Genomic DNA, 24,308 nt, shown 5'->3' on the forward strand with positions numbered 1-24,308 from the left:
CTTTTTACTTTTACCTTACGTTTACATGCAATTCTTTGAACGGTTAAAAGATGGCCTATGGGCCATTCGGGTAGGCCTAATGCATGATTTAGTTAGCGTCAAGTGCCTACACTAAGCCCTTTTTGCGTTGTTTGTGAGGATTCGTGTAATTTGTATATCTAGGACATTGATCTTAAGGCCAAACCCCTAATCGAGTTTGTGATTACATTTTCATAATACCAGGCCTATAATGTTCTCTCAGAGTACAATTGTTTTGACTATTGGTCACATTGATAATTGGCCGAACACACAAAATGATCGCGGAAATGACTCATTCATGTTCTAAACATTATTTACCCTAAAAGTTGGCTGCACTATAACTTTGTTGCTGACACTTCCTGTTTGTAGTATACCCCGCCCTAAGCGTGAATACGTAGCCAATAGAATGAAATGAGTCTTGTTACGTAATCACAGCGGGAACCACTGCTTGTAAACCAGAAGGTTTATATTTGATGATAACACCTTTATTAAATATCTGGATGATTGAGATAAAAGTGGCATAGAGCATCAAAAAATTGGTTATTTGGTTTTGTTGCTCTAGTTTTACAGGCAGCAGGCCTAAATGTGCTATGTATATACTGTCTTGATTCCTTATAGGTACTTTTTGTTTTCGAGTTAAATGGGTTAAAAGTTTATATCATAACTTGGCAACATCACAACAGTCTAATTTACTGAGCCCTTGAAGTTTAGTTAGCCATGTAAATTCTAATACGGGTCTATAAAATACAATTCCTTTTATCAGTATTCATTGATGAATAATATGTACAAATGATTTCACTCTGTTAACCTAACAGAGTGTCATAATTTTAACATATTATTAATCAATGAATAAAATACATTTATTATGTGACTGCTGGATCGGGCTAGAATATAATGCAACCCAAAAATAAAACGTTCCTTTATACTGTTTGCTGTTCGAGAACGGTATCTATGGATATATATGTATAAAATAATCAAATTAAATAATCCCCAAATAATAAAGCATCGTTTTTATTTTAGCAAAGATTTTAAAAAGTGATGCGTCAGGTCGAAAAGTGAGCAAACCATGGCGCTCTACAACAGAAGGCGGGTGGTTTATCGTGATTGGAGGTTGCTTAGTTACGTTGAAGATTGACAGCTCTCTACATTTCCGGTCTCGACCACCGTAAGGAAAACCTGCTAGTCACGGGAGCCACAATGGCGTTTGCAGTCTCATTCAGATAGGGCTGTAGATGTTATTAAATCCACTGGCATCGCCCTAAATATAGGCCTGGTTGATTCCCAGAGCCATTTATAATAAACTGGAACATTTACTGCACACGAATATCCTATAATTTCAGATAATTACTGAATTTATAGGAGATAAAAAATATATTAAAGGGAACGTGATTGTAAACAGTACCAACCGGGTCAAGTTTTCCAACCGAGAAACAAGAACGCCTTTAATGACGTTCATTGCCGTTTCTAAACTCTTAAAGCTGCAATTCTGTGGAATAAATACACAATGCTAAACTTGGCACCGGACAAGGAAATCTTTTAAAAAAGGGTATTTTTCGTATTTTTTCACCAATCAGCACGCTAGCTGCTCAGCGCTAGCTAGCTAGCAGGCTACCAAAATTGAAACGGAGTAGACCACAATGATCTGATTCTTGGTCTGGATTTTCTTTATTTTGTCTACTGACGAATTCAAAGCAACGTTCCTATCTCACTGGGTAACTACCTTTTTCATTTTCTGACTGTAAATATGCGATCGACCGTAATGGAATGAAGTGGCATTGAAGACCGGAGAGGAAAGGCCTGGTTTGTTTATTTTCCATTTCATTTGTTTGCTTGTTTGCAACATTTTTTGGCATTTGGGAATACTGTTTCCTTGTGAATGTACCGCCTGGGCCACAGGGGCCCACGCGCAGAAAAGGTACCGTTGCCGACGTGAGGAATGCCTGGGTCGGACCGACACCATGGGACCAAGAAGAAGCCGGAATCTAGCATTAGCGCTGCCGTGCAGCCTCCAACTGCCAGTGGCAGCAGTAGTGGGCCCCAGCAGACCCATGTCCCGCCCCACATGTCTGGTGGAAACATGACGAGCAAAGACGGTAAGATTCAGTCAAAGTCGTCAATGTCTAACTCTGCTAACGTTAAACGAAAACGGCACAAATCGACGAAACATGTTCGTGAATCTTTGGACCTTGGCTCTAAAGTGTCTACCCATAGCATTACGGCGCCTCCCACTGTCAACGCTGTGAAGCCTCTTGTGGAGTACGATGATATTAGTTCAGATTCGGACACCTTTTCGGACCCACCTACAGCTAAACCATCAGATCGTGGTCACAAGGACCGATTAGAACCCACCCCTGAGTACGAAAGGGAAGACTCCTGTGCTGCTCCTGGGGGGAGGGAGAACAAGGAGCACAAACATACGCGCAAAAAGTCCAAAGAACCTAGCAAAGTTAGAGACCCTGGGGACACAGAACAGGGCACCAAGAAAAAGAGCACCAAGGACCGTGAGAAGGGCACTTCTGGAAAAAGCAAGGAGAAGGTTGCCGCTGTTGCCCCCGCCCCTGTAGCCTCTTCATCCAGACGCCAGGAGCAGCCCGAGGTGGACCCGGTGGCGACTAAGCGTGGGGAGCTCACGCTCTCCTCCCTCACCAAGCCGGCAGCCAGTGTGGGAAGCACCACCTCCTCTGCCTCCTCGTCCCGCAGCAAGGAAAGCAGCCGCTCAGGGAAGTCCCGCAAGGATAAACAGCAGCGGAAGGAAAGCCGGACTGAGGGCAGCCATAGCTCCTCCCAGAGGAGCAGGACCGAAAAGAGCCAACGGAAGACCTCCAAGAGCCTTAAGTCCAGCCCCAAGGGCAAGTCATCGAGCAGGGTTAGTAGCCCACCCCTCCGCAAGGGCACCAGCCTGGCCCAGTCTCCCAGTCCCAGGAGGGTAGCTGGTACTGAGAGCCCTCTGGGCGTCGGGTATGGGCAGCATGGCAGTGAGGATGGCTACCCCAGGCGCAGGGTGGCCCAGAGCCCTAGCCCCTACCGGGAGACGACGAGGCGCAGCAGGCAGAGGTCGGACAGCCCCTACGGCAGCAGGCACCGGTCGTCCAGCTACGAGCGAGACAGCAGCCCCTACTCACGGAGACGCTCCATCAGCCCGTACGGGACCCGCAGGTCCTCCAGTACCAGTCCCATTCCCCGGTGAGTTTGACCGGTTCTAGCCATTAAACCTTTGTGATTTGGTGTAGAACAAAATCCATAATCCATGTGCAAGCATCTAAAGTTAATCTATTCAGCCCAAAACATTTGTTTACCCTTTTCATACACATTTGTGAGGGTTTCTTACAGTGAATGTCTTGCTTTGCTTGGTATGTTAATCTCTAGGAGGTGGATTGTATTGCTTTCTGATGAAGAATAACACCCACTGCTAACCAACCATGTTAAATAAAGAGGCATGTCACTCGTCCCACCACAGGCGCCCCGGGACCTCCAGAAGCCGCTCCCCTCCACAGTACTCCTCGCGGCGCTCCTCCTCGCGGCCCCGCAGCAACAAGCGCCACTCCTCCTCCGCGGCTGGAGGGGGTGGCGGAGGCGGGGGCTCCCACAGCAGCAGACCCCCCAGCCGATCCCCGCCCTCCTCCCGCCTGCCGCTCAACTCCAGCCTGGGCGCCGAGCTAAGCCGCAGGAAGAAGGAGCGCCAGCAGGCTGCCGCCGCCGCCCGCGCTGCCAGTGGGGCCTCGCCCCCCCCCACACACAGACCCAAGCCGGACTCGACGCGGTCTGCTTCTGCTGCTGCGAAGAACGAGGCATCGCAGGCCGCAAAGGACTCTGGGCCGGCCGAACCTCCTCCAGCCCCGCCACCATCGTCGTCATCGGCTCTGGCAGCTCAGGGTGCCACTCCTGACGTGGAGGAGCCGGTGTTAGACGCAACCCCCGCACCGCTGGACTCACCCTCCTGTCCTTCCCCCGCGTCCTCTCTGCTGCAGCACTCTCTGCCTCCCCCGGTCAGCGCCACAGTAGGCCCGGCTCCTCCCCCCCCACCTCCGACACCACCTCAGCCATCACAGAGGTCTGAGGCCAGTGTTCAGCCACCCTCGGCCCCGCTGGCTGTGCCGCAGCCCAAGTCCCCTGCAGCCCGTAGCCCCATGCGCCCCACCCCGCTACACAAGACCTCCACGCTGCCCCTCCTGCCACTGCCACCTATGCTGCTGGTAGACGCTCAGGACAGGTGCGACAACACAATGCCCTCTGTACTTACCTTTAACCTTTCTTTTATACACACCGTTTTTCACGTTCTCTGTGTGTGTGTGTGTTCAGTCCAAAGAAGTCCACCCCTCCTCAGAGGATGCATAGAAAGGAGAAGGAAGTGCGCAGCAGGCCGTCGCTGATCGACCTGCCTCTGCCCCCCACCTTGCCAGGCGGTCATCATCACTCCCCACCTCAGTCCCCCAACCGCCAGGCCTCCCTGCTACCTGAGATGACCCTCAAGAAGAGACCAAAGTCGGTCCCTTTTACTTGCACGTAACAACTCTCAAATCATTCTGTAAAATCGGCTCTGAAATTGCCAATGTGTTTGATCCGTTCTCCTCAGGTTTTGTTGCCCGCGATATGGGGAGCGGAAACAGACCCAGAGTGACTGGGGAAAGCGCTGTGTTGACAAGTTTGACATAATCGGTATCATCGGGGAGGGCACTTATGGTCAGGTGTACAAGGCAAAGGACAAAGACACTGGTAAGACAACGGCTTGAATAACCCCCCCCCCCCCCATCTTCAAATATCACCTGGGCTACCTTCTCTTGTGTTTTGTATATTAATTGTCCCATCGTCCCATGTTGCTCAGGGGAGCTGGTTGCCCTGAAGAAAGTGCGCTTGGACAATGAAAAGGAGGGCTTTCCCATCACGGCCATCAGAGAGATCAAGATCCTGAGGCAGCTGAACCATCGCAGTGTGGTCAACATGAAGGAGATCGTCACTGACAAGCAGGATGCGCTCGACTTCAAGAAGGACAAAGGTAACGACAATCTTTACCAAAAGGCTAAGGTTGGAAATTTGTGACTAGAGCTGCTGCTGATCGTTGTCGTCCTTTTCTACAGCCTAATTTATTGCGTAATTACCTTATTATGAGTATTTGAGTTTAGTATGTAGGGTTGTAGTCCAACTAAAGAAATTCTTGGTAAACGACAACTCAACCTGCTAATGTTGTCAAAAATAGATTTTTCGATAAATATTGATATTGAAATTTTCAAACGGTTTTGATTATCAATTAAATTGAGTCATTCTCTGCAGTATCGATACTCGAATACCAGCTGCGCTTTCTCGCTCTATTCTCTCGGGACAGCGAGTTAACAGACACGTCGCTACAGTGTCAACACAGCCCTGCCTCCTATCACTCACTCGATGCGTTCTCTGGCAGTGATTCGGCACTAGACTCAATGCTCTGTGACGGTGTTAGCCACAAGTTAGCCAATATAGCTAGCATGTCAAGTGCAGCCCCTCCGCGAATGGTTTAGTTAGAGTGCTGTATAGAAGTACTTCGGTTTTGAGGCAAATTACCAAGGAAATTAAAAAGACGAATATTTACCCATTTGCAAGAACAAGGTTTTGTATTTAATAACTGCACATGCACAGCAATGGTGATCTTTTTCACGAAATTGGACCTATACAAACTACATTATTTGAAAGATGAGCCTCCACTGATTCCAACAGGCTAAACCATATCACTCTGTGATCACTCAACAAACTAGAGGCAATAAGCAATCAAGAACCAAAACCCCTTTTTTTTTTTTTTCAGGGGGCTGCACGATATGGGCAAAATATGACATTCCAATGTTTTTTGGCTGAATGCGATACACGATGTATATCTCAATATTTTCTATAGAGTGGGATAGATGGCTTTGTCGCATTGTCCTGCGTACTACGGTGAGGGTTTCAGTGCGCCGTTCCTTTAATCCCCCGCCCCCTCCCTTCTCCGTTCCATTTGGGAACATGTTTGGTTTAATTTAGCTTGTTTCGTATATTTTAATTCATTAATTAAGGGCGCCACCAGAAGGCGCCCCAACACATTTGCCGCCCTAGGCAGTCGCCTATGCCGAGCGCCGGCCCTGGTTTCAGGGCAGAAGAAGCTGTCGCGGCCGGTGATGCAGCAGCACAGCCACAGAGTTTTACGCATTCCTCATAATGCACTTTTTGCCGCTGCTGTAAATGGTGGAACAGATTTGTTGTGCTTCCACTTTTAGCCGCAACGGTTTTGCTATACTCTCTACAGATGACCTACAGCTGCTGCTCATGTTTTTTTAAACCCGAACCATTTCCACATTATGGAGCCGTCGTTTCTCCTCTTTGAAACAATTTCGTCTCACGCCGCCATCTCGTTTTCTTTACCGGTATCCTCCATGCTAGTTGTGTTGTGAGGGGGAGGTAATGAGGCGTTTGCACACGGCACGGTCGAAGGTCAGAGTGGGAGGGGGAGGGGTCGCGCTTAGTCTCCATGGCAAACGCAGACGCTTGAGGCAGAAACTGACTATTTTAACGCATCTCCACCCGTGGGTGCGGTTAGGCCCAGTACGCATGTCCGGTAGTGTACGTGCGGTTAGGAGCAGCTTAGTTACGGCTAGCTTTTCCACCGCCGACGGTACCTTTTATGGTAGGGCGGGGTTTAAGCCCGATGGCGATAGCCGCGGCAGCTACGTAAGCATCGTGACCTCATAGCAGCCCAACACAGAGTAGCCTGCTAGTAAATCCAATGAAAAAGAATAACGCGACACAATAAACAAAGCGCAACAATGTAGGACATCCAAGAAAGACGGCAAGCTTTTGCGCGACATTTTCTTAACGGACAGCGTGTGTAGCTCAAACGTGTTGGTACTCTTTCAGACCGAATGCAACTTCATATTTTGCACGATAATGACCATACGTGTATTTGCGAGTATTTGGCTTGGTGTCATTCAATTATATTTGCCCTTTAAAAAGAGGGGTCAAGTGTCAAAATTGTACAATGGGTTCTCAAGATATCTACCTGTTAGTGTCTCATAGTACTATAGGGCTACATCTAAAAATGACCAACTGATTATTATTTCAGGTCGAAATTGTGTCCTCTGCAGTAGTTTTCACTTGAACAATCTTTCTCTTGCTATCGAGATTACATATTATAGCCCTTGCAGTTGGGGAGATATACTCTATTTACTTCGGGTATGTTATTTTCTGAACAAAACTGAAGTTTACCCCGTGATATGAAATGCTATCGAATATCGGTATTTTTAGCATAATTTCACGACAGCGCTATTCAGAGAAAGTCAGTGGGGTGGTCACTCTTGGTCCGAGTCCAACTCTGTTAGGGCAGAGCTTCAATCATTTAAATTAGGTCGCACACCAGACGGGTCGCAGAGCGCCACATCAGCCAGCTTTGCATAGTAGATGCGCACATGTCGGAAGATTAGATATATTCTTTTTTTATTATTATAATGGTTCCTTATGGACGCGATTCGTGCTATGGTGGAAAGTCTTACATAGGTATATAGGTATACAATTAAGCCTTTCAAACGTTAAACAAGAAAATATGAGCATCACGATAACTTTTGCCTAACGTTTTGCAGTATTATGTCTGCATACTTTTTTGCTTCTCTTTAAATTTTATGATTTCTTTGACATTTTGTCATTAGTTTGGAGAAGAGTAAATGTTCAGTCAGTTACGAGTAGCAGTCTTCCTTAAATTTGGTTTGTTCAAAGTTGTGTAACTAGGGTGTTTCAACCTGTTTTATATGTCTTGGTCTATTAAACCATAAGATTCTTTAACCGAAACTACAGAGCCTTGAATAATTGTATTAATGTTATTCCTAAAACAATAATTAAAAAATCAAAGACTGCATTTATCCCTCCCGCAAATCTTTCTCACTTCTGAGAATAATCTATTCAGAAGCACTTTTTTCCTAAGTAAAGGAACTTCAGTGATTGTCATTGAAGATGTGTGCGACCAAACAATCGATCAAGAGACCAGAACTTGTCCACCCTAGTCGTCTGACGTCTCTAGCCATGACCATTCAACTGTCATGTAATGGTCAAAGGCCTGTTACAAGTTACCACCATAAGCAAGAATGACCTTTTTTATCTGGCTTGTGGTCAAGACAAAGTTAGTTATTAATTTCCTGATGATCCGTAAAACGGAATTATAAACAAAATATTTCCCTTTCTAATTTCGTATATCTAATTTCGTATATCATATTTTTACTTGATTGATGACTCGCCATCAATGACAATACCATCAATGACATTAATGAGTAACGATCAACAAATCTCTTAATACATAATCCGCTCTTTAACTGTCTAGTGTCTAATGTCTAATGGTAAGTGTGTATGATCCCTAACTTGCTGTCTGCGTCCTGCTGCCTGTGTGTCAAGGTGCCTTCTATCTGGTGTTTGAGTACATGGACCACGACCTGATGGGTCTTCTGGAGTCGGGCCTGGTCCAGTTCTCCCAGGAGCACGTACGCAGTTTCATGCGACAGCTGATGGAAGGCCTTGACTACTGCCACAAGAAGAACTTTCTGCACAGGGACATCAAATGCTCTAACATTCTGCTGAACAATAGGTAAGAACGACCTGTGACAACACGAATACACAACTTAAGTAGGGTCTTGGTCATTTATGATATAGGTATGTTGCAAATATAGGCTATAACAGAAGACTTAATTAATTCCAGAAGTTGGGCGTCACAGCAGAAATACAGGTAAGTAATAATAGAAGATGACTAAATAGCAAAGTAAGAATATGCATTCACAATAAAATGCATTGCTTTTGCTCTATAGTTATGTATATGAGCGGTGGAAATGTGAACATAGAATTAAAGGCATACTGAACTCAAAATAAAATTCAGCCATGACAAATGTATAGAGATGGCAGTTTCACCAGCTTTCCTTAAGTTCATTGTCTAGTTACAACTTAATGATTTACTTAGTCTTAACGGTTTACACATTACTAAATCAAAACAAATTCACGCATATCTGGTGCAACCCAGTCCAGGCACCATTGGTGCCTGGACATCATGTAAACATTGGACATTGGTCGCATATGAGAATATTTGTATTTTTTTACTAGATTTTACCTTTGTGTGTATGTATAACTAAGTGTGCCGTATCAGATTCAGCTAATGCTTGCAAACTATTTGTAGACATGAAGAATTCCAACTTGGTGATTAATGTTTATAAATGTTCATGAGAATTGTGAATTTGCCTACATTACGCCCCCAAAACCTTCTGCCGCAGTTGAGTTGTTGAGTGCGTCGTACACACGTGCACACACAGACATATTTCCACAGCCATGATGATGTTTCAGCAAAATCAGTAAACCGGCCAGCTGTATTGATTCATTCCTGAATAAAGAAGTCTTTATTCTGGAGCCGGTTCGTGTTTGGCCAACCGTGCGTGTCTCGTACGAACTATAGTGCGAACTATAGCCTGACCGAAACTTGATTTTTGCAACACCTTTTGTAATGTTTTCATATCAGACGATCCTATATATTTGTGATGGGCCAATGTCAGCCGATATATCGGTCAGTTGCGCGGTTACGCTTTAGTGCATACCATAGGTTCATTTTGCGCACACACAGGATCACAAGTATTTTGGTGAATATATTTGTGTAAACTCCTAAGCACAAATCTGAACTGATGATCTGATCTGTTCCTCATTAGGCACATTGGCCATGGATTGTTCTCTCACTGGTACATAGAAAGAACAGACCCTTAAAGGGGAAACCAGGTGTAAAATGGATCTGGGATATGTGTATTATGATAAGGATGCCCTTAGCATTCAAATGTCCAGCTTTTTGGTAGAATCGGCTAAAAACAGTAAACTTAAGAATGCGCCGTATAGGCGTATTTTTGCGCCCCTAAGAACATTCAAACTCGTTATACTTAACATATCCCAGATCCATTTGACACCGGATTTCCCCGTAACTAGTATTATGGGACGCCAATTTTTGTGTCTGTCAAAGGGGTCTAGGGGTGTGTAACCATTTCCAAATCTTTTACTGTGCTTTTGTTGAGCAGTTTGTTAAACTCTGGGTGCGTTTCTCTGCTTCCTCTCTACAGTGGTCAGATCAAGCTAGCTGATTTTGGTCTTGCCCGGCTCTACAATTCGGAGGAAAGGTAAGATTACCGTTTGCGTCCTTAAAACTTTTTTCTGAAAGTTCAAAAGTTGTCTTACGTCTTACAGCTTTATTGATTTCATGCATTGATTTATTCTGGCAGTTTAGGGTGCTCGTGTGTGCCCTGGTGATTGGAATGCTAGTGTCGCAATTCCATGGTGTTGCCACTAGAGGTCACTAGCGTATAGGTTTGCCCATTCCTTTTCTGTGAATAAAGTGTATGATTTGCCAGTGGAGGGCATACATGCCTTAAATGAAACCCATACACATTTGAGCCAGGCCGAAGCGTCTTGTAGACAATGCACAACGCAATCTCTTTCACAAGGCACTCCCACTCTATACTATCATTTATGGAAGGGGCTGTAGCCAGATCCCTCAAAACTGCCATTTTCCTTCAGAGGGCTACATCTAGCCCATATTTCCATCTTAAATGCAGACAATTTGAGCAAATGTTTGGGAAGATTTGGACCACTATCAATCAACAGCACTTCTGTTACCCAATACATCACGTCACCCTTTTCCAATTATTTTTATTGAAGTTATCAATAAAAGTTCCCACGGTTAGGCAGGCCTATTCCACATTGTCCTAAAATATACAGCAAATGTTGTACATAGAACATTGTCAAACAGTGACGATAGTACAGTGCCTGGGCTGTAGTACTGGAGTCCGGTCTCAAGACGTTTTCTTATCGTCTGACTTGGTGGTATTTGCACTCGGTCAACATTCTAGAATTAATACTAGAATTGCATTCCACAAAAGCTACTTTTAAAATTGATAAAGTGTTTGTTTTAACGTTAAACAATCTGACCAGAGGGTCGCAATCTGTAACACCAGGCCATGTGGGGTTCATACCCTACGCTCATGTGTCATGCAAGTGAGAGCAGTAGATGAACAAAACAACTTTCCACGCTACGCTTTGATTTGTTGACATTGACATAAAACGAAGAACCTGTCAAAAACCCAACCGCCAGGGTGTCAAGTAGGTAGAAAAACACTCGGCAGGAATCACTTACTGAAATGATCCAGAGTATATGTAAACGCTATTCAAAACGGCAACGCAAAATGAATAAAGAGAAGGCAGAGTTCATTGGGATAGATATGATGCCACTCAACACAGTGACAAAGGTCGGTTTATGGCTTTGTCAATGCACCCTGCGCATATTTTGGCTTGGGTGCCTTACTGGAGCTATAAACAACAATTTATTTGTATTTGACTCGGACTCGACAAGCCCTGGTCTTGGACCCGACAAAGGTGGTTTCGACTACAGCTCTGCACAGTGCACGATGGACAATAGTGACGGTAATAAAATAAGACATCCCTGCCCCCTTGTTTACGCACAATCTCTCTTACGCCCAGTATCTAGAAAAATAAGAAATTATACCATGTTGTAGCTATTTCCATGAAGTCGGGTGTCATTTTATGTCAAGGGCAGAGGTAGTATGCATGTCATGCTTTTCCTATTGCGTCTAATTAAAGTAGGTCAAAAAGGACCCCATGTCTCATAAAATTCCCCCTCAGAGCCACTGGTTGAGAAAGCTATCATGTCTATTTTTGCAAAAAAATTATTGACGATGAGTCTGATCAGAATCAGACTTGTCTTATTTTGCAAGTATATAAAAAAATACAAGGGAAGGGTTTATCAAATACATCAGTATTTACCCTATTCAAATTAGCTATATACACATTATAGCTAAAAATACGTAGCAAAATTTGTCAGACTTACGGTAACTTGAAGGAGAAATCCGGTGTAAATTGGATCTGGCATATGTTTAATATGATAACGGGTTGGGCTGTTTGTTTGAATGCGCATGTAGACGCATTCTTAAGTTGGCTGTTTTTAGCCGATTCCACAAACGCTTTTATTTTGGAACGATGGGGGCATGCGTTAAGGTAAAAACTAAATTGCTATTTTGAACCACTTAAAAGGCTAGAAGTAGCCTGACACTTCTGTGGTAGTATAATAAGGCTCTTAAAATATAAAACGAGGCATTGATAACTTTGTAGGTGTACAGATTGTTTATTAAAAATGACACTTTATACACACGACGTCATCTTGTCTTTAAGACTCGATAGGTAGATCGGCGAACACAGAGCATATGACATCCGTGAACAACACGCAAGCTCTGTGTTCGCCAATCGACTTATCGAGGATAAGTCGAAATAGGAATTTTATGTCTGAGTGTGACTCTCGATGTATGTCTGAGTCTGCATGCTTTCATGTGTTAGATAGCAGCGTTTGCCACATAAACCATGGGACGCTGGTTAGATTCCAAACCTCGACCAGACATTTTGTAAGACATGGCATGAAATAGAATGTTTACTGTGAAAACCATTGATTCGCTTGAAAAGGGTTGCCGATCGGATAGTCATTGTGTGGATGACTGAATGCCTCTGGGATCACTTGCAGTCCCAACATTGCTAGTTGTTGTTATAGTACAGGGCCAGGCCAAAGTTCATATTTATTTGTATGAAATAAATAATCTTTCATTATTTAAATGTAAACAAAAATGAAAACAATTCTAGGAGGAACACTGGAGGTACAGCAACAGGATGTAAGCCCAACAACACACTGGCCATTTCCGGCACCATTTTGGATCATATTTTATGCCAAACAGAACTACCAGAGGGTCCCGGTCTAGATGCCGTTTTAAGATGTTGGATAGGAGCGTCTCTCAAGATGCTTTGTATTTCAGGGCAAAGACGGTGCATATGGAAAAAGGTAGCCATATTGTTTTTGAAAGTTGGGAGATATCAGGGTAAATGCTAGACACGGGCTACCTTCAGTTGGCCTATGCAGTCTCGTATAGCGTTAGGCTGTATGTGTTGATTTGAGAATTTTGTCCCATTGTTCACAAAATGCGTCATATAAACTCATGTTCCCATGCTGTTAATCCAGTCCACAGATTGACATTTGAGAATGGGATTGTGTCGCTCAATCACATTTCATCTAAAATGTATTTTTTATGACGCTGAGGAATGTTCCTACCTTCTTCTCCCCAGTCGCCCGTACACTAACAAAGTGATTACACTATGGTACCGTCCCCCGGAGCTCCTCCTGGGTGAAGAGAGGTACGGTCCCGCCATCGACGTCTGGAGCTGTGGGTGAGTAGGACTCTTTCCAAGACATGCATACTCTACATACACGTACAAATATTGAAGCCTTTTGAGCAGTTGACCAATCAATGAAACAAACTTCCTAGTTAGTAATATCTGAAAGCGCACTTCCATGTTTCAGTCCAGCTGTTGAGTGGTGGGACATTTTATTCATATACCAGACCAATGGCTTTGACACAAGGTCTCAACTTGTTTTCATGTAATGGCGTCCTGCCTGTTTAAAGTATAATCCCGGCAAAAAATTATCACAGGGTCCTTTTCAGCATGAAGACCCATAAAATGAGCAAATATTAAAAAAAACTGCTTGTTTGTCAACAACGGAGAATGGCCGTAGATCAGCAGCAATGAAAACGACAATAGTCTTAGTTATGGCATTTGTATTTCTGAATTCCCAGACGGGTTGTTGAAATAGTGTCGTGAGCTGGGTTTGTACAGCTTTTTTTTTTTTCACAGCAACGGTGATGGTAACACCTGGGTGGTGCCTTTTCAAATGCGTGTGCATGTTAAAGTGCTGTACGTAGACACGGAGAGCCATCTCCGCAGCCGGAAAGCCTGTCGGAGACCCTCTCTGTAGTTTACGTGCGCATTCCAATATTTTTTAACTATCCGTTGACGCAACGGAGACGGCAAGGGCTGTGATTGGTCCTCTCACAAAATCTTTCTTCAGAATCACTTCTTGTTTTGACTTTGCACCTTAATTACTTTGTACATTGTTTAATTTGCAAATTAGGGACCAATACAACAACAAATAAGATTTGAAAAGCTTTGGAAGTTTATATACAACACTACTCAAATGGTTTGTAGTCAACATAGAAGATCGATCGGGCAATAACATGGAAGCCATTTGGGCCGTAAGCGTTGCTTCGGGCAAGCTCTATACACGATCATCAACGAAAAAAATGGTCTGGAGGGCTAATTTTATGGGTCTTAATGCTGAAAAAGACTCTGGGTTAAATTTTTGAATTACCCTTTAAGATTAACTCCCGTCATTAGTAAATCATCGTACAGTTTAGTTGTTGGCTTTAAGAAGTGGCGTCTTTTGGCCAAAATACATTCCTTCAAATACCATCATAACAGAATAATACAGTCGTACACTTGGGCGGAACTATAACGTGGTGTAGGGCTGGGCGATATATCGAATACATGCGATGTATCGCGAGATGTTCTCCAGGGGATGTATAAAATGCCCCTGTCGCGAACATCGAATACAAATTGGCACGTAATCTGTTTATTTTTGCCGCCGCCGGCATACTCATTGTGCGTTCACACCAAACGCGACGGGGCGACAAAATCCCATATAAAGTGAATGTAGACGCGTATCGGGCGAATTCTTCGCGAGAGAAAACCGGCAACAAGTTTTGATTTGTCGCGCCACACTTTCGCCGTGCACAGGCGAGCGCGTTCACGAGGATTTGTGGCGCGACAAATTCGCTCGAGTTGAAATGTATTTTAATTTCTCGTGATGACAGCCAATCAGCGTTCAACAGCGTGGCCACTGAGTGACATGTGTAACGTAAACAGCCAATCAGCGTTCAACCGTCAAACTCAGTGCAGTGCAGTCCGGGGTGAACTGCAGCATGGAGGAGAAAGTGATTGTTGCCGTTTGCGACTCCCGGAGCTCTATATATAATAGTATATAATATAATTGTATAATATCACGGCCAAAAGCTCTGTGCGCCTCCGACGTCTCTCCCTCTTCCACAAAAGGTAAAGACATGCAATGGCACAAACACACTCACTCCCCCCGCCGGTTGCGAGTCCGCGAGATTCTCATGGACGCGCGTGTGTGACGTAGTCTGGACGGCGCGCTGCTGTAGGTGTGTGTACCTCCGACCGGTGAGTGAGAACAGCGAGAGAGAAAAAAGGATGGAAACTGAGGATTTGGTTTTGAAAAAGAATAGCATTGGATCCGTCATCTGCCAGTGTATATATAATAATTATTATGCAAACAGTTAATAAATAATTAACGGTTTGAATAAATGCTGTTGGTAAATCTAACTTGTTGTGATTTTCCTTTTCTTATGTGCAAGTTCTAAATTGTTCCAATACAAAGCACTAATGAGTTTAAACAATATGTTGTTTCATGTAATCTACATGCAGACTTATATTTCAGGAATACTAGAATTATTACTGACGTAACATTATGCCAGACATGGTTGAATCGAGCATTTATGATGTGCTCTAGAGGAGATTCAAAATATATCGAGATATATATCGTGTATCGAGATATAGGAAAAAAATATCGAGATATTCATTTTGGCCCATATCGCCCAGCCCTAACGTGGTGTATTCAACGATTCTGGTTGACTTTATATTGGCAGAGTGCAGGAGACAATTGTGGGACAAGGGAAATGATGGAACAACAAACAGTGGATAGCTAGTTTATTTGGCCCTCCTTATCACCCATTTTATTTATTAGCCACCAAATCATCTAAGGCAGGGGTTTTCAAAGTGTGAGAGAGTGAGCCCCCCCTCAGAGAAAAAAATTCAGCTGAGCCCCCCCCAGACATATTTTTTAAACATTTGAAACATATTTTTTAAACATATTTTTTAAACATTTTAAACATATTTCTGAAACATTACAACATCGTTGTGCGTTTTTAAACACATTTCTTAACACAATTTAACAACTTTATCTAAGCATGTTTTAGCTTAAGCTTTTTGAACATTAAATACATTTGAACATCTTAATCTGTGTAACCTGCCAGTTTACACAGATTCATTCAGGGTCCCCAACTCGGAATTTTCTGAGTCGAATCAGATCTGCCTTTTCAGTCCAGAGATTCGACTATTCGGCGGGGTTTGTTTACCGGCGTTGCTATGGTGACCTAAATTATTATAAGCAACTGAAAACGATGCCGGTTTGAAACTAAAACTGTGATTCTGAAAAAAGTATAAATGCTATCAAAATTCCGTTTCGATAGCATTGAAGATACAAGTGTGTAGATTTGTTTAATGGCTTGAACGATGGTAAACGGTTGAAAAATGAATGAGTTACGAGGTCTAGAAGTAGGTGTATCAGAATGGGCTGACGTCTTCAATGAAAACAGCTGAAAACGAAGCGCTATGAAACTAAAACTGTGATTCTGAAGACATTTTAAATGATGTCGAAATTCTGTTTAGATATTATTGAAGATACAAGTGTGTAGATTTGTTAAATGGTTTGCACGAAGATAAACGATTGAAAATTGAATTAGTTATGTTACTTTTACAGTTGAAGTACGACTGATGATTTGAATCATCGACTTTCAGGTTTCTTTTCTTTTTTTTTCTCACGTCGCGCCCCCCCTGAAGAACTCTGGCGCCCCCCAGGGGGGGCGCGCCCCACAGTTTGAAAACCACTGATCTAAGGAGATCGTGTGCAACGGCTAGGATGCCTTTACCACATAGATCATATTGTTCTAAACAATTGTTATTCAACAATTCGCCCTGCTGTTAAGAACACTTTGAACACTAATGGATGTTGTTGAATGCTGAGAAAACTGAGATACTAAGGAAAATAATGTCTTAAGCTTGTAATCTAATCCATTATAATAAACCTTCATATACATAATACGTGAAACGGTCTGGATTTATTAAACTAAATGAGTAATAAATACCACTGAGTTCAGAAGGTGGTCACGCTCTGAATGACCTTGTCCTGGACCATTAGCGAAAAATAGGAAAGGAATCTTAAAGGGCCATTTTCAAGGGTGAGGGTTAAGGAGCAGTGATTTTTCATTTAAATATATTTTTCAGCAAACAGACTGGCGCTAGCTTGAAATAGCAAATCTTGTATATTGAACTTTTTAAGTTGGAGTAAATTCTGGCCCTTCCAGTCAACATATCACTTGCTCCACTCGAGGACTTCAGTCCTCTCTGTTTAATCTTGCCCTATCCATCTGAACAGATTCAACACCAAATTTAAATGTAGGCAAAATGCGAGACGTCTCTAGCCAACAACATTCTCAAGCCTAAAATATGTCTAGAGGTGCTGTTAATTCTGTTATTCCTCTACACGTTGGCACCTCCATGTAATTAGAAACACTAGCTGTGGGTATTTGCACATAGATTCAGAATGTTAAAACAGTCTTCTCTGTTTTGTTAATGAGTTGTTCTCATTTCATCGGTGGTCCCTATCTGACTGTCCCTGGTTCTACCTGTTGTCCGTCTCAGGTGCATATTAGGAGAGCTCTTCACCAAGAAGCCCATTTTCCAGGCCAACCAGGAGTTGCTGCAGCTGGAGCTCATCAGGTGAGGTTGCCCATCAGAAGACGCAGTTGTCGCCTGCATGAAGTAATTCCGTTGAATCAGTGGTTCCCCTCTCCTGGTTGGGGTTAAAGCGCACCTCAGGTATGAGGTGCACTCGGTATGAGGCCCTCAAACTTTTAAATGTTACTAGAATGCAACGGGCAGTTTGAACAATGCTTCACACGCCGCAGACGGAGACAGGCTAGACGATAACATTATGTGATCAAAATAAAGAATGGCCGTACTCTGTGGTCTGACGTGTCCGTGGTCTGTCTGTCTGGTCTGTCCCCAGCCGTCTGTGTGGGAGCCCCTGTCCCGGGGTGTGGCCTGACGTCATCAAACTCCCCCTCTTCAACACCATGAAGCCCAAGAAGCAGTACCGCCGACGTCTGCGCGAGGAGTTTGCCTTGTATGTAACCACAGTAATAACCAACCCCAATCCATGACACATCGTTACAGCCGGGTGTATGTGAAGGCGGATACTTGCCGTAATGTGCAGTTTTTTTTCAAGTGCTTGGACAGTCCACGCACGGCCATGAGATGTATATAGTCTCTGTTTTGCCAGAGCATTGCTGTGGACGAGTACTTGGTGCACTCAGCCAAGACGCACAGCTACGTCATTTCAGAGGTCACAACACCCAACAAATTGCTGCAGGAACAGTGCCAGAGGCCCAGGATATCGCTTTTTGGCTTCACTGTTGAAGCACTGCAACTATAGATTAGTTTTTGGTGTGTACGGTCTTCATCTCTGGAACAGTCTGCCATAGGAGCTACCGTATTTTCCGCACTATAAGGCGCACCGGAGTATAAGCCGCAGCAGCTAAATTGAATGATGTGTACATATATAAGCCGCACTGGAGCCCGCCGCTTAATGGTGGGGGGGCGTGGACCGGTCATAGAGCCCATAGAGTTAAAGTTGCTGGACTGTAACCTGTAAAATCCATAGATTTAGGAGGTCCCCTGGTGGCCGTTAGCTGTAAAAATCCATAGATTAGCCGCACCGTTATTTAAGCCGCAGAATCGAAAAATGGGGAAAAAGGCGCGGCTTATAGACCGAAAATTACGGTACTGGTCTCTTAGGCTATCAATTTTGCGGAAATCATACCATTACCCTTTATTTGTTCTTAAAAGATTTGAATGAATTGCATGACCCAAGGTTAATTGTTGACACGAGGTATAAATCAATCATGTCTTTGGTTACCTTACCCGCTCGTGGTGTAAAAAGGGGTTACCACCTCCTGTAGCTGTATCTTTTTTTGTTTTTATATCAAATCCACAAACTTAAATTCTGTCTTCACATGCCACTGCACACGCTCACAGACTTGGAGACTTGAGGCGCACAGTTAGGATCATGTATCAAGTTAGATGCGTTTTAGGAAGTCTGATATTGTCTTATTCTGTTTGCAGGGCAACATTTCACTAAGTCCCGAGGGTGAGTGTAGGAGGTTTTTGTCTCATTGGAATTCTTACTTGTGTTGGACAATCCAATATACAGCTATGGCAGCTGCTAAACTTGTTGGTAATATAATCCATGTCACTAGCTCGCCCCATTCGGAACGCGCTTACACAGCAAGAGGGGGCGAGTGCAACAAAAATCACGGCTGCATCTGGACACGGACAATGTTAAAAATAACACGGGGAATAAGCAAAGCGGGCAAATTCTTTTAGCTGGTTTTTGTTTGAGAAATTATTTTGTTTGGTTTTAAAGATGCCTCAATATGCGTATTTCTTTCCGAAGTTGTTCCCTGGTCATTTCACTTGCTGGGCACTCTCTATTGCAGTTTTGGCCCAGAAAGGGCCATATGTAATGAATAAAGTTGAGTGAACAGTTTGCCGGCTCCTCCTCAGTCTGCCGAGCCAAGCCCTGGACCTGCTGGACCGAATGCTGACCCTGGACCCGGCCCGGAGGTGCACGGCGGAGCAGGCCCTCAACAGTGACTTCCTGTGTGACGTGGAGCCCAGCAGGATGCCCCCGCCTGAGTGAGTATAGCGGCGGAAACGCGACGTCACCATAGATACCCTGAGCAGGGTTATTTTTGACCCAAGTGATTATAGTTGTAGGGAAGAAATTCTCTAGGAAAGAGTAGATATTTTCTATTTCTAACTTGAGAAAGTTTGAGTTGGGTTTTCTAGTTGGGTTTTCGAGTTCTATTTTCTATTTCTAACTTGAGAAAGTTTGAGTTGGGTTTTGACAATGGCCCTCGCACTTTCTCCTATGGAATCCACTTTGTCCATTTTTTCTTAAAACTTTGACTGTCACGACAGCTGACTTATTGAAAACTTTCATGCGGAAGTTAAAATAGGGGATCTTAGCATTTCACAAAAATGTGCAACCTCTGGCCAAACAAGATGCACATTTCCATCATTCTTCTGCTTCTTATTCTCCGGCCTGCAGTCTTCCTCACCACCAGGACTGCCACGAGCTGTGGAGCAAGAAGCGGCGGCGTGCGCGCCAGAGTGGGCAGCCCGAGGAAGTGCCTGTGCCCAAAGTGTCCCGCAAGGACCCCGCAGGGCCGCCTGTTACGGAAAACAGCCGGCCGCAATCAAGTCCTGCTGCAGCCCCGCCCCCTCCGCCTGGAAGACCGCCCTCCGCCCTGGTCACAGCCAATGAGCTGTCAGGTAACTTCAAAAGTAACAGAACTAATATCCAATTGGTTCGATTGGTTTGGACTACTTTCTGACGTTACATTTTTAAGGCTTATTGTAGTTGTCATTATTGTAAAAAAATATAAACTTTTAATGACAATTTATGGATCTTATCATGTAGAAATTATTACACTATTAAGTAGGGCTGTAACGATACGCGTATCGAAACCAAAATCGCGACACTCAAAGCCACGAACCTGTCTCGCGGTGTGAGAAGGCAGAAGCGAGATACGCCCTTTCTAACTCTCCGGTCAAATTGTCAGATTGAACTTTTTTTAATAATTTGTCTAAATAATAGTCTGCTGACACCGCCCTATCTTATCGATAAGTAAGCATGCGAAGAGATGCCCTCTCTGTGATGACAGCTCTCCGTGGCTACGGAGGATTGCATTTCTCCACAGCCGTCGAAGTCCTCATATGGACTATATGAGGGTTTTTGCCTACCTGCAAGCATCCTCCCACTGCAATCTTTGGTTATTTATTAATTTAGCTATACTTTAATAGTATTCTTTCTGTTCAAATCTGTTCAGTGTTCCAAATTATTTGTTATTAAATGTTACATTAAGTTAATTGTTATATTAGTGTTGTTTAAATAAAATGCTATTTAAATTAAAAAAAATCGTGGGATGTATCGAACCGTGGTTCAAAAATCGTGATACAAACCGAATCGTGAGTTGGTGTATCGTTACAGCCCTACTATTAAGTTATCTCAACTATTATTCCGTTATAGAAATAAGATGCATAATCAGTGCGTGACTTGATTATTTCTTGTGGTGGTTACGCGTTCCTCCAGGCCTGGGGGTGGCAGCAGAGCAGCTGAACCAGACAGAGCTGGCCGTGCTGCTCAACCTCCTCCAGGGCCAGACGGACCTCACCCTGCCCCAGGTGGCCCAGCTCCTCAACGTCTCCAATCCCACCAGCCTCAGCCAGTCCCTCAGCGCCCTCACTGAGGCGTCTCACCAGCAGGGGGCGTCAGAGGACCGGGCCGCGCCTCCGCCTCCGCCTCCTCCACCGCACCAACCTTCCAGGCCTCACCCCCCCCCGGAGCCCCAGGAGCTGTCCCCGGCACCCGGAGAGCCCTCGCTCAGCCAGGAGGAGCAGGCCAACTTGCTGGCCCTCATCCTGGGCCAGATCATGAAGCCGCACAGTGAGGGGGCGGAGCAAGGCGACGAGAGCAACGGCGTCCAATCGGAAGCCTTAGCACGCGGTTCCTCCGCTTCCACCGCCGAGCGCAAGGGCAAGTCTGGGTTTAGTATATAGAGGGTTGGAACTAAGGAGATGTTATTGATTGAAATAAAAAGGACTTGAGTAAGGGTTTGACATAGAGAAGGCCAGGATTCTCGGTAGAAGGAATCGTTTCCCGCCCCCCCGCTTTCCTCGTTTAACCTAATCAGGTACTAAAACTACCATGAGAAATTAATGAGATGATCTATATTTTTCTCTTGAATGTCGCTTAATTTGGAACCCTTTTTTGATTTGCATTAAGCACCCCAACCATGCTGCACCGCCACCCCCACCCAGCAGAGGTCGAACAACATATCAGGCCGGCACGTTTTTTTTCTGCGAAAAGTAACATTTGGTCTAGTACCTCAGAACGTTGACCCCTGGCTGCAGGAGCTAAATAAAGGCTTAGGACGCCTCCTACCTGATAGTGGGCCGGGGGATGCAGGGAGTAGCGATAGGGTTGGGTGGAGGTTTGATAAACCTGAAAATGGCAATAGTAAGTGAAAGCAAAGCGTTCAGAGGCAAGGGAGTTAAAAGCGTGCCATACCGTTCACCCCCCATGTCTTTCCCCTGTGCATCTGTTGTCCCCGTTCCCCTCCAACACCACACCTGTGTCTTTCCTCACTTCATTTCATTCAGAACAGGTGTCATTGATCCTCACAAGGAAATTTCTGTTGCAGTCAAAACAGTCTGTATTGTCAGTCTTTTATGTAGAAAAGTCTAATAAATTATCAAGTGAAAATAAATGAATTTGAATCTTTAGACTTTACCTGCATGTGTTTCCTTTAAACGTTGGTTTGTCACATTTTTTGTTTTCTTTCCTTTGTTTGCTGCTCACACAAATGTAAAACTGTATAAAAAAAAACCCGGTTATTAACTGTTTGTCTCTTGGGAAGTTACGTTTGTTTCCATGGAAAACGGTCCTAGTCGTGTAACCATGGCGTCTGCCTTTCAATCCCTCCCTTAGCTTTAGTTCCATAGGAATTTCGAGAAATGGGCAACTTTCCCAGTTTCCTTATAAATATACCCCAAATAATGGGCGTTTCACCAGAGGGTTGCAACTTAACATCTTGGAATTACTTGTATTTATTTTATGCCAATGAATTTGTTACAATATTTACCCCCCCACCCAAAGACGGTGAGCATCATTGCCATACATCCTACACAAATGCAATGAGATAATGCATTAGTTATCAAAGTAACCCCAATATACATACGAGAGGAAGTAAACTTGTAAGTGTAATAACTGAAGTTTCCAAAGAAAATGCCTGCCAGTGCAGCTTTTACTTTCTGTCACCCGCCATCTTTGAGGGAAGGTAGGAATAAAAATCAGCTACGTCTAAATCTCCTGGTGTAACCATAAAGGCCCTTGAGAATTTCAATGCTCGCTGTGTCCGTAATTATGGTGTTAACCATGTATCCTATAATCGGTCTTAACTTCTTACCAATTGTCTCTCTTGACCCCATTCAGACAGTGCAGCGCTGAAGAAGAAGACCCCTGTGGCGAACACGACTAATCAGTCTCTGGCGCTACAAAGCCCGCCGTCACCGCGAGGCCCTCCTTCCTCCTCCGCCTCCACCCAGCCCCCTGCCTCCTCCACCCAGCCCCCTGCCTCCTCCACCACCCAGCCGCCTGCCCCCTCCAGCCAGCCGCCAGCCCCCTCCACCCAGCCCCACAGCCAGGACATCCGGCCGGCGGTGGCCGCAGCCTTGCTCCAGCTCATCTCTCACCACGACCCGTCGTCATCGGAGGAGGAGGAGGCGCAGGAGGCGCAGGGCGGCCGGGGCTCCCGGCAGGGCGGCCGGGGCTCCCGGCACGGCGCTAAGGAGCCGGACTCCTCCCCCAGACCCTCCACCGCCGCCAAGGAGGCTCCGGTGGGACGGGGGGTCGCTGCCGTGCCTCAGTTCCCCAAAGACCAGGACCTGCGCTTCACCCACAGCGCCACCCGCTGACCCCGGGCGCCTGGGCAGAGCAACCGCTGCGACGCCAGGGGGCCCCTTCCCTCCTGAGGGGCCCGAGTGGTAGGAAATGGCAGAGGAACCTCCTCGTTTGGACTCGAAAGGTTGTGTGTAAATGAATGGGTGAGAGGATGTTTCAGATGATGTTGTGAATGATACTCTTGAAAGAGGCTGGTTAAAAATGCCATAGTGCTGGAGGATTGTGAGTGAGTAGGTGTGAATGGGATCTTAAGGTTGTGAGGGATTTCTGAGCACATGGGATGGGTTCTGTTTGAATGAGGATGCCACTAAGGGCAACACTTAACACTTGAAGCCACTTTCTCTCTTCCTTATCCCCTAACGGCCATTGATGACTGAGTGAATTAAAGGTGAACACTGGAAACGGTTCAACATTGAGCAGCAACTATCCGCAGTGAGTTTTAGATTGTTTTTCTCACCCATCACACCCTCAATGTTACCAACTGTCATTGTTGACCATACTGTGAGCGTATTACTCTCTACAAAGAGACCACAGCAGCACGCTACTTGAAAGATACCACCAAGGCTGGTGTGTCCAGTGCAACTAAGAGTAATGTGACACTGGAGTAAGGACCAGCAGGCTTTCTTCTGGTTAGCTTAATATGAAGGCTTGCTCCCCTTTCCAACTTTTAACCCTTGTGCCTCATCTTTTGACCTTTGCGACCCCTGAATGATCATGGCCAATTAAGGCAACATTGATGAGTTATTCTGCCCTCAATGAAATGTGGAATATGTGACGTCTGCATCAAAAGCGTTTCTTTCTTATCTTTATTTAAATGCTGTTACGACCTACAACTACATCCCAGGCAATTGACTTACACCTAAATGTATGGTACCATCAGTAACTTTCTGCACTATTTAAAACCGGGCGCCTCTTCCCCATGCTTCTTATCTGAACATGGATTACATCAACATGGAAAGACTGATTGCCCTTAAACACACACACACACACACACACACACACACACACACACACA

The 24,308-nt window shown here is 44.8% G+C and overlaps 1 protein-coding gene across 1 annotated transcript; it reads left to right on the forward strand.

Moving 5' to 3' along the window:
• Positions 1-977: 977 nt before the first annotated feature.
• On the forward strand, positions 978-24,308 carry cdk12 (cyclin dependent kinase 12). Its single transcript, XM_060040312.1, has 14 exons — positions 978-3,201; positions 3,476-4,228; positions 4,318-4,500; positions 4,592-4,731; positions 4,841-5,011; positions 8,395-8,584; positions 10,083-10,139; positions 13,141-13,242; positions 17,410-17,487; positions 17,777-17,893; positions 19,333-19,464; positions 19,880-20,103; positions 20,924-21,371; positions 22,830-24,308. The coding sequence occupies exons 1-14, from the start codon at positions 1,955-1,957 to the stop codon at positions 23,305-23,307; spliced, it is 4,320 nt and encodes a 1,439-aa protein (XP_059896295.1). The 5' UTR covers positions 978-1,954; the 3' UTR covers positions 23,308-24,308.

This window comes from Gadus macrocephalus, chromosome 2 (genome assembly GCF_031168955.1).
Source record: "Gadus macrocephalus chromosome 2, ASM3116895v1".
Taxonomy (NCBI): domain Eukaryota; kingdom Metazoa; phylum Chordata; class Actinopteri; order Gadiformes; family Gadidae; genus Gadus; species Gadus macrocephalus.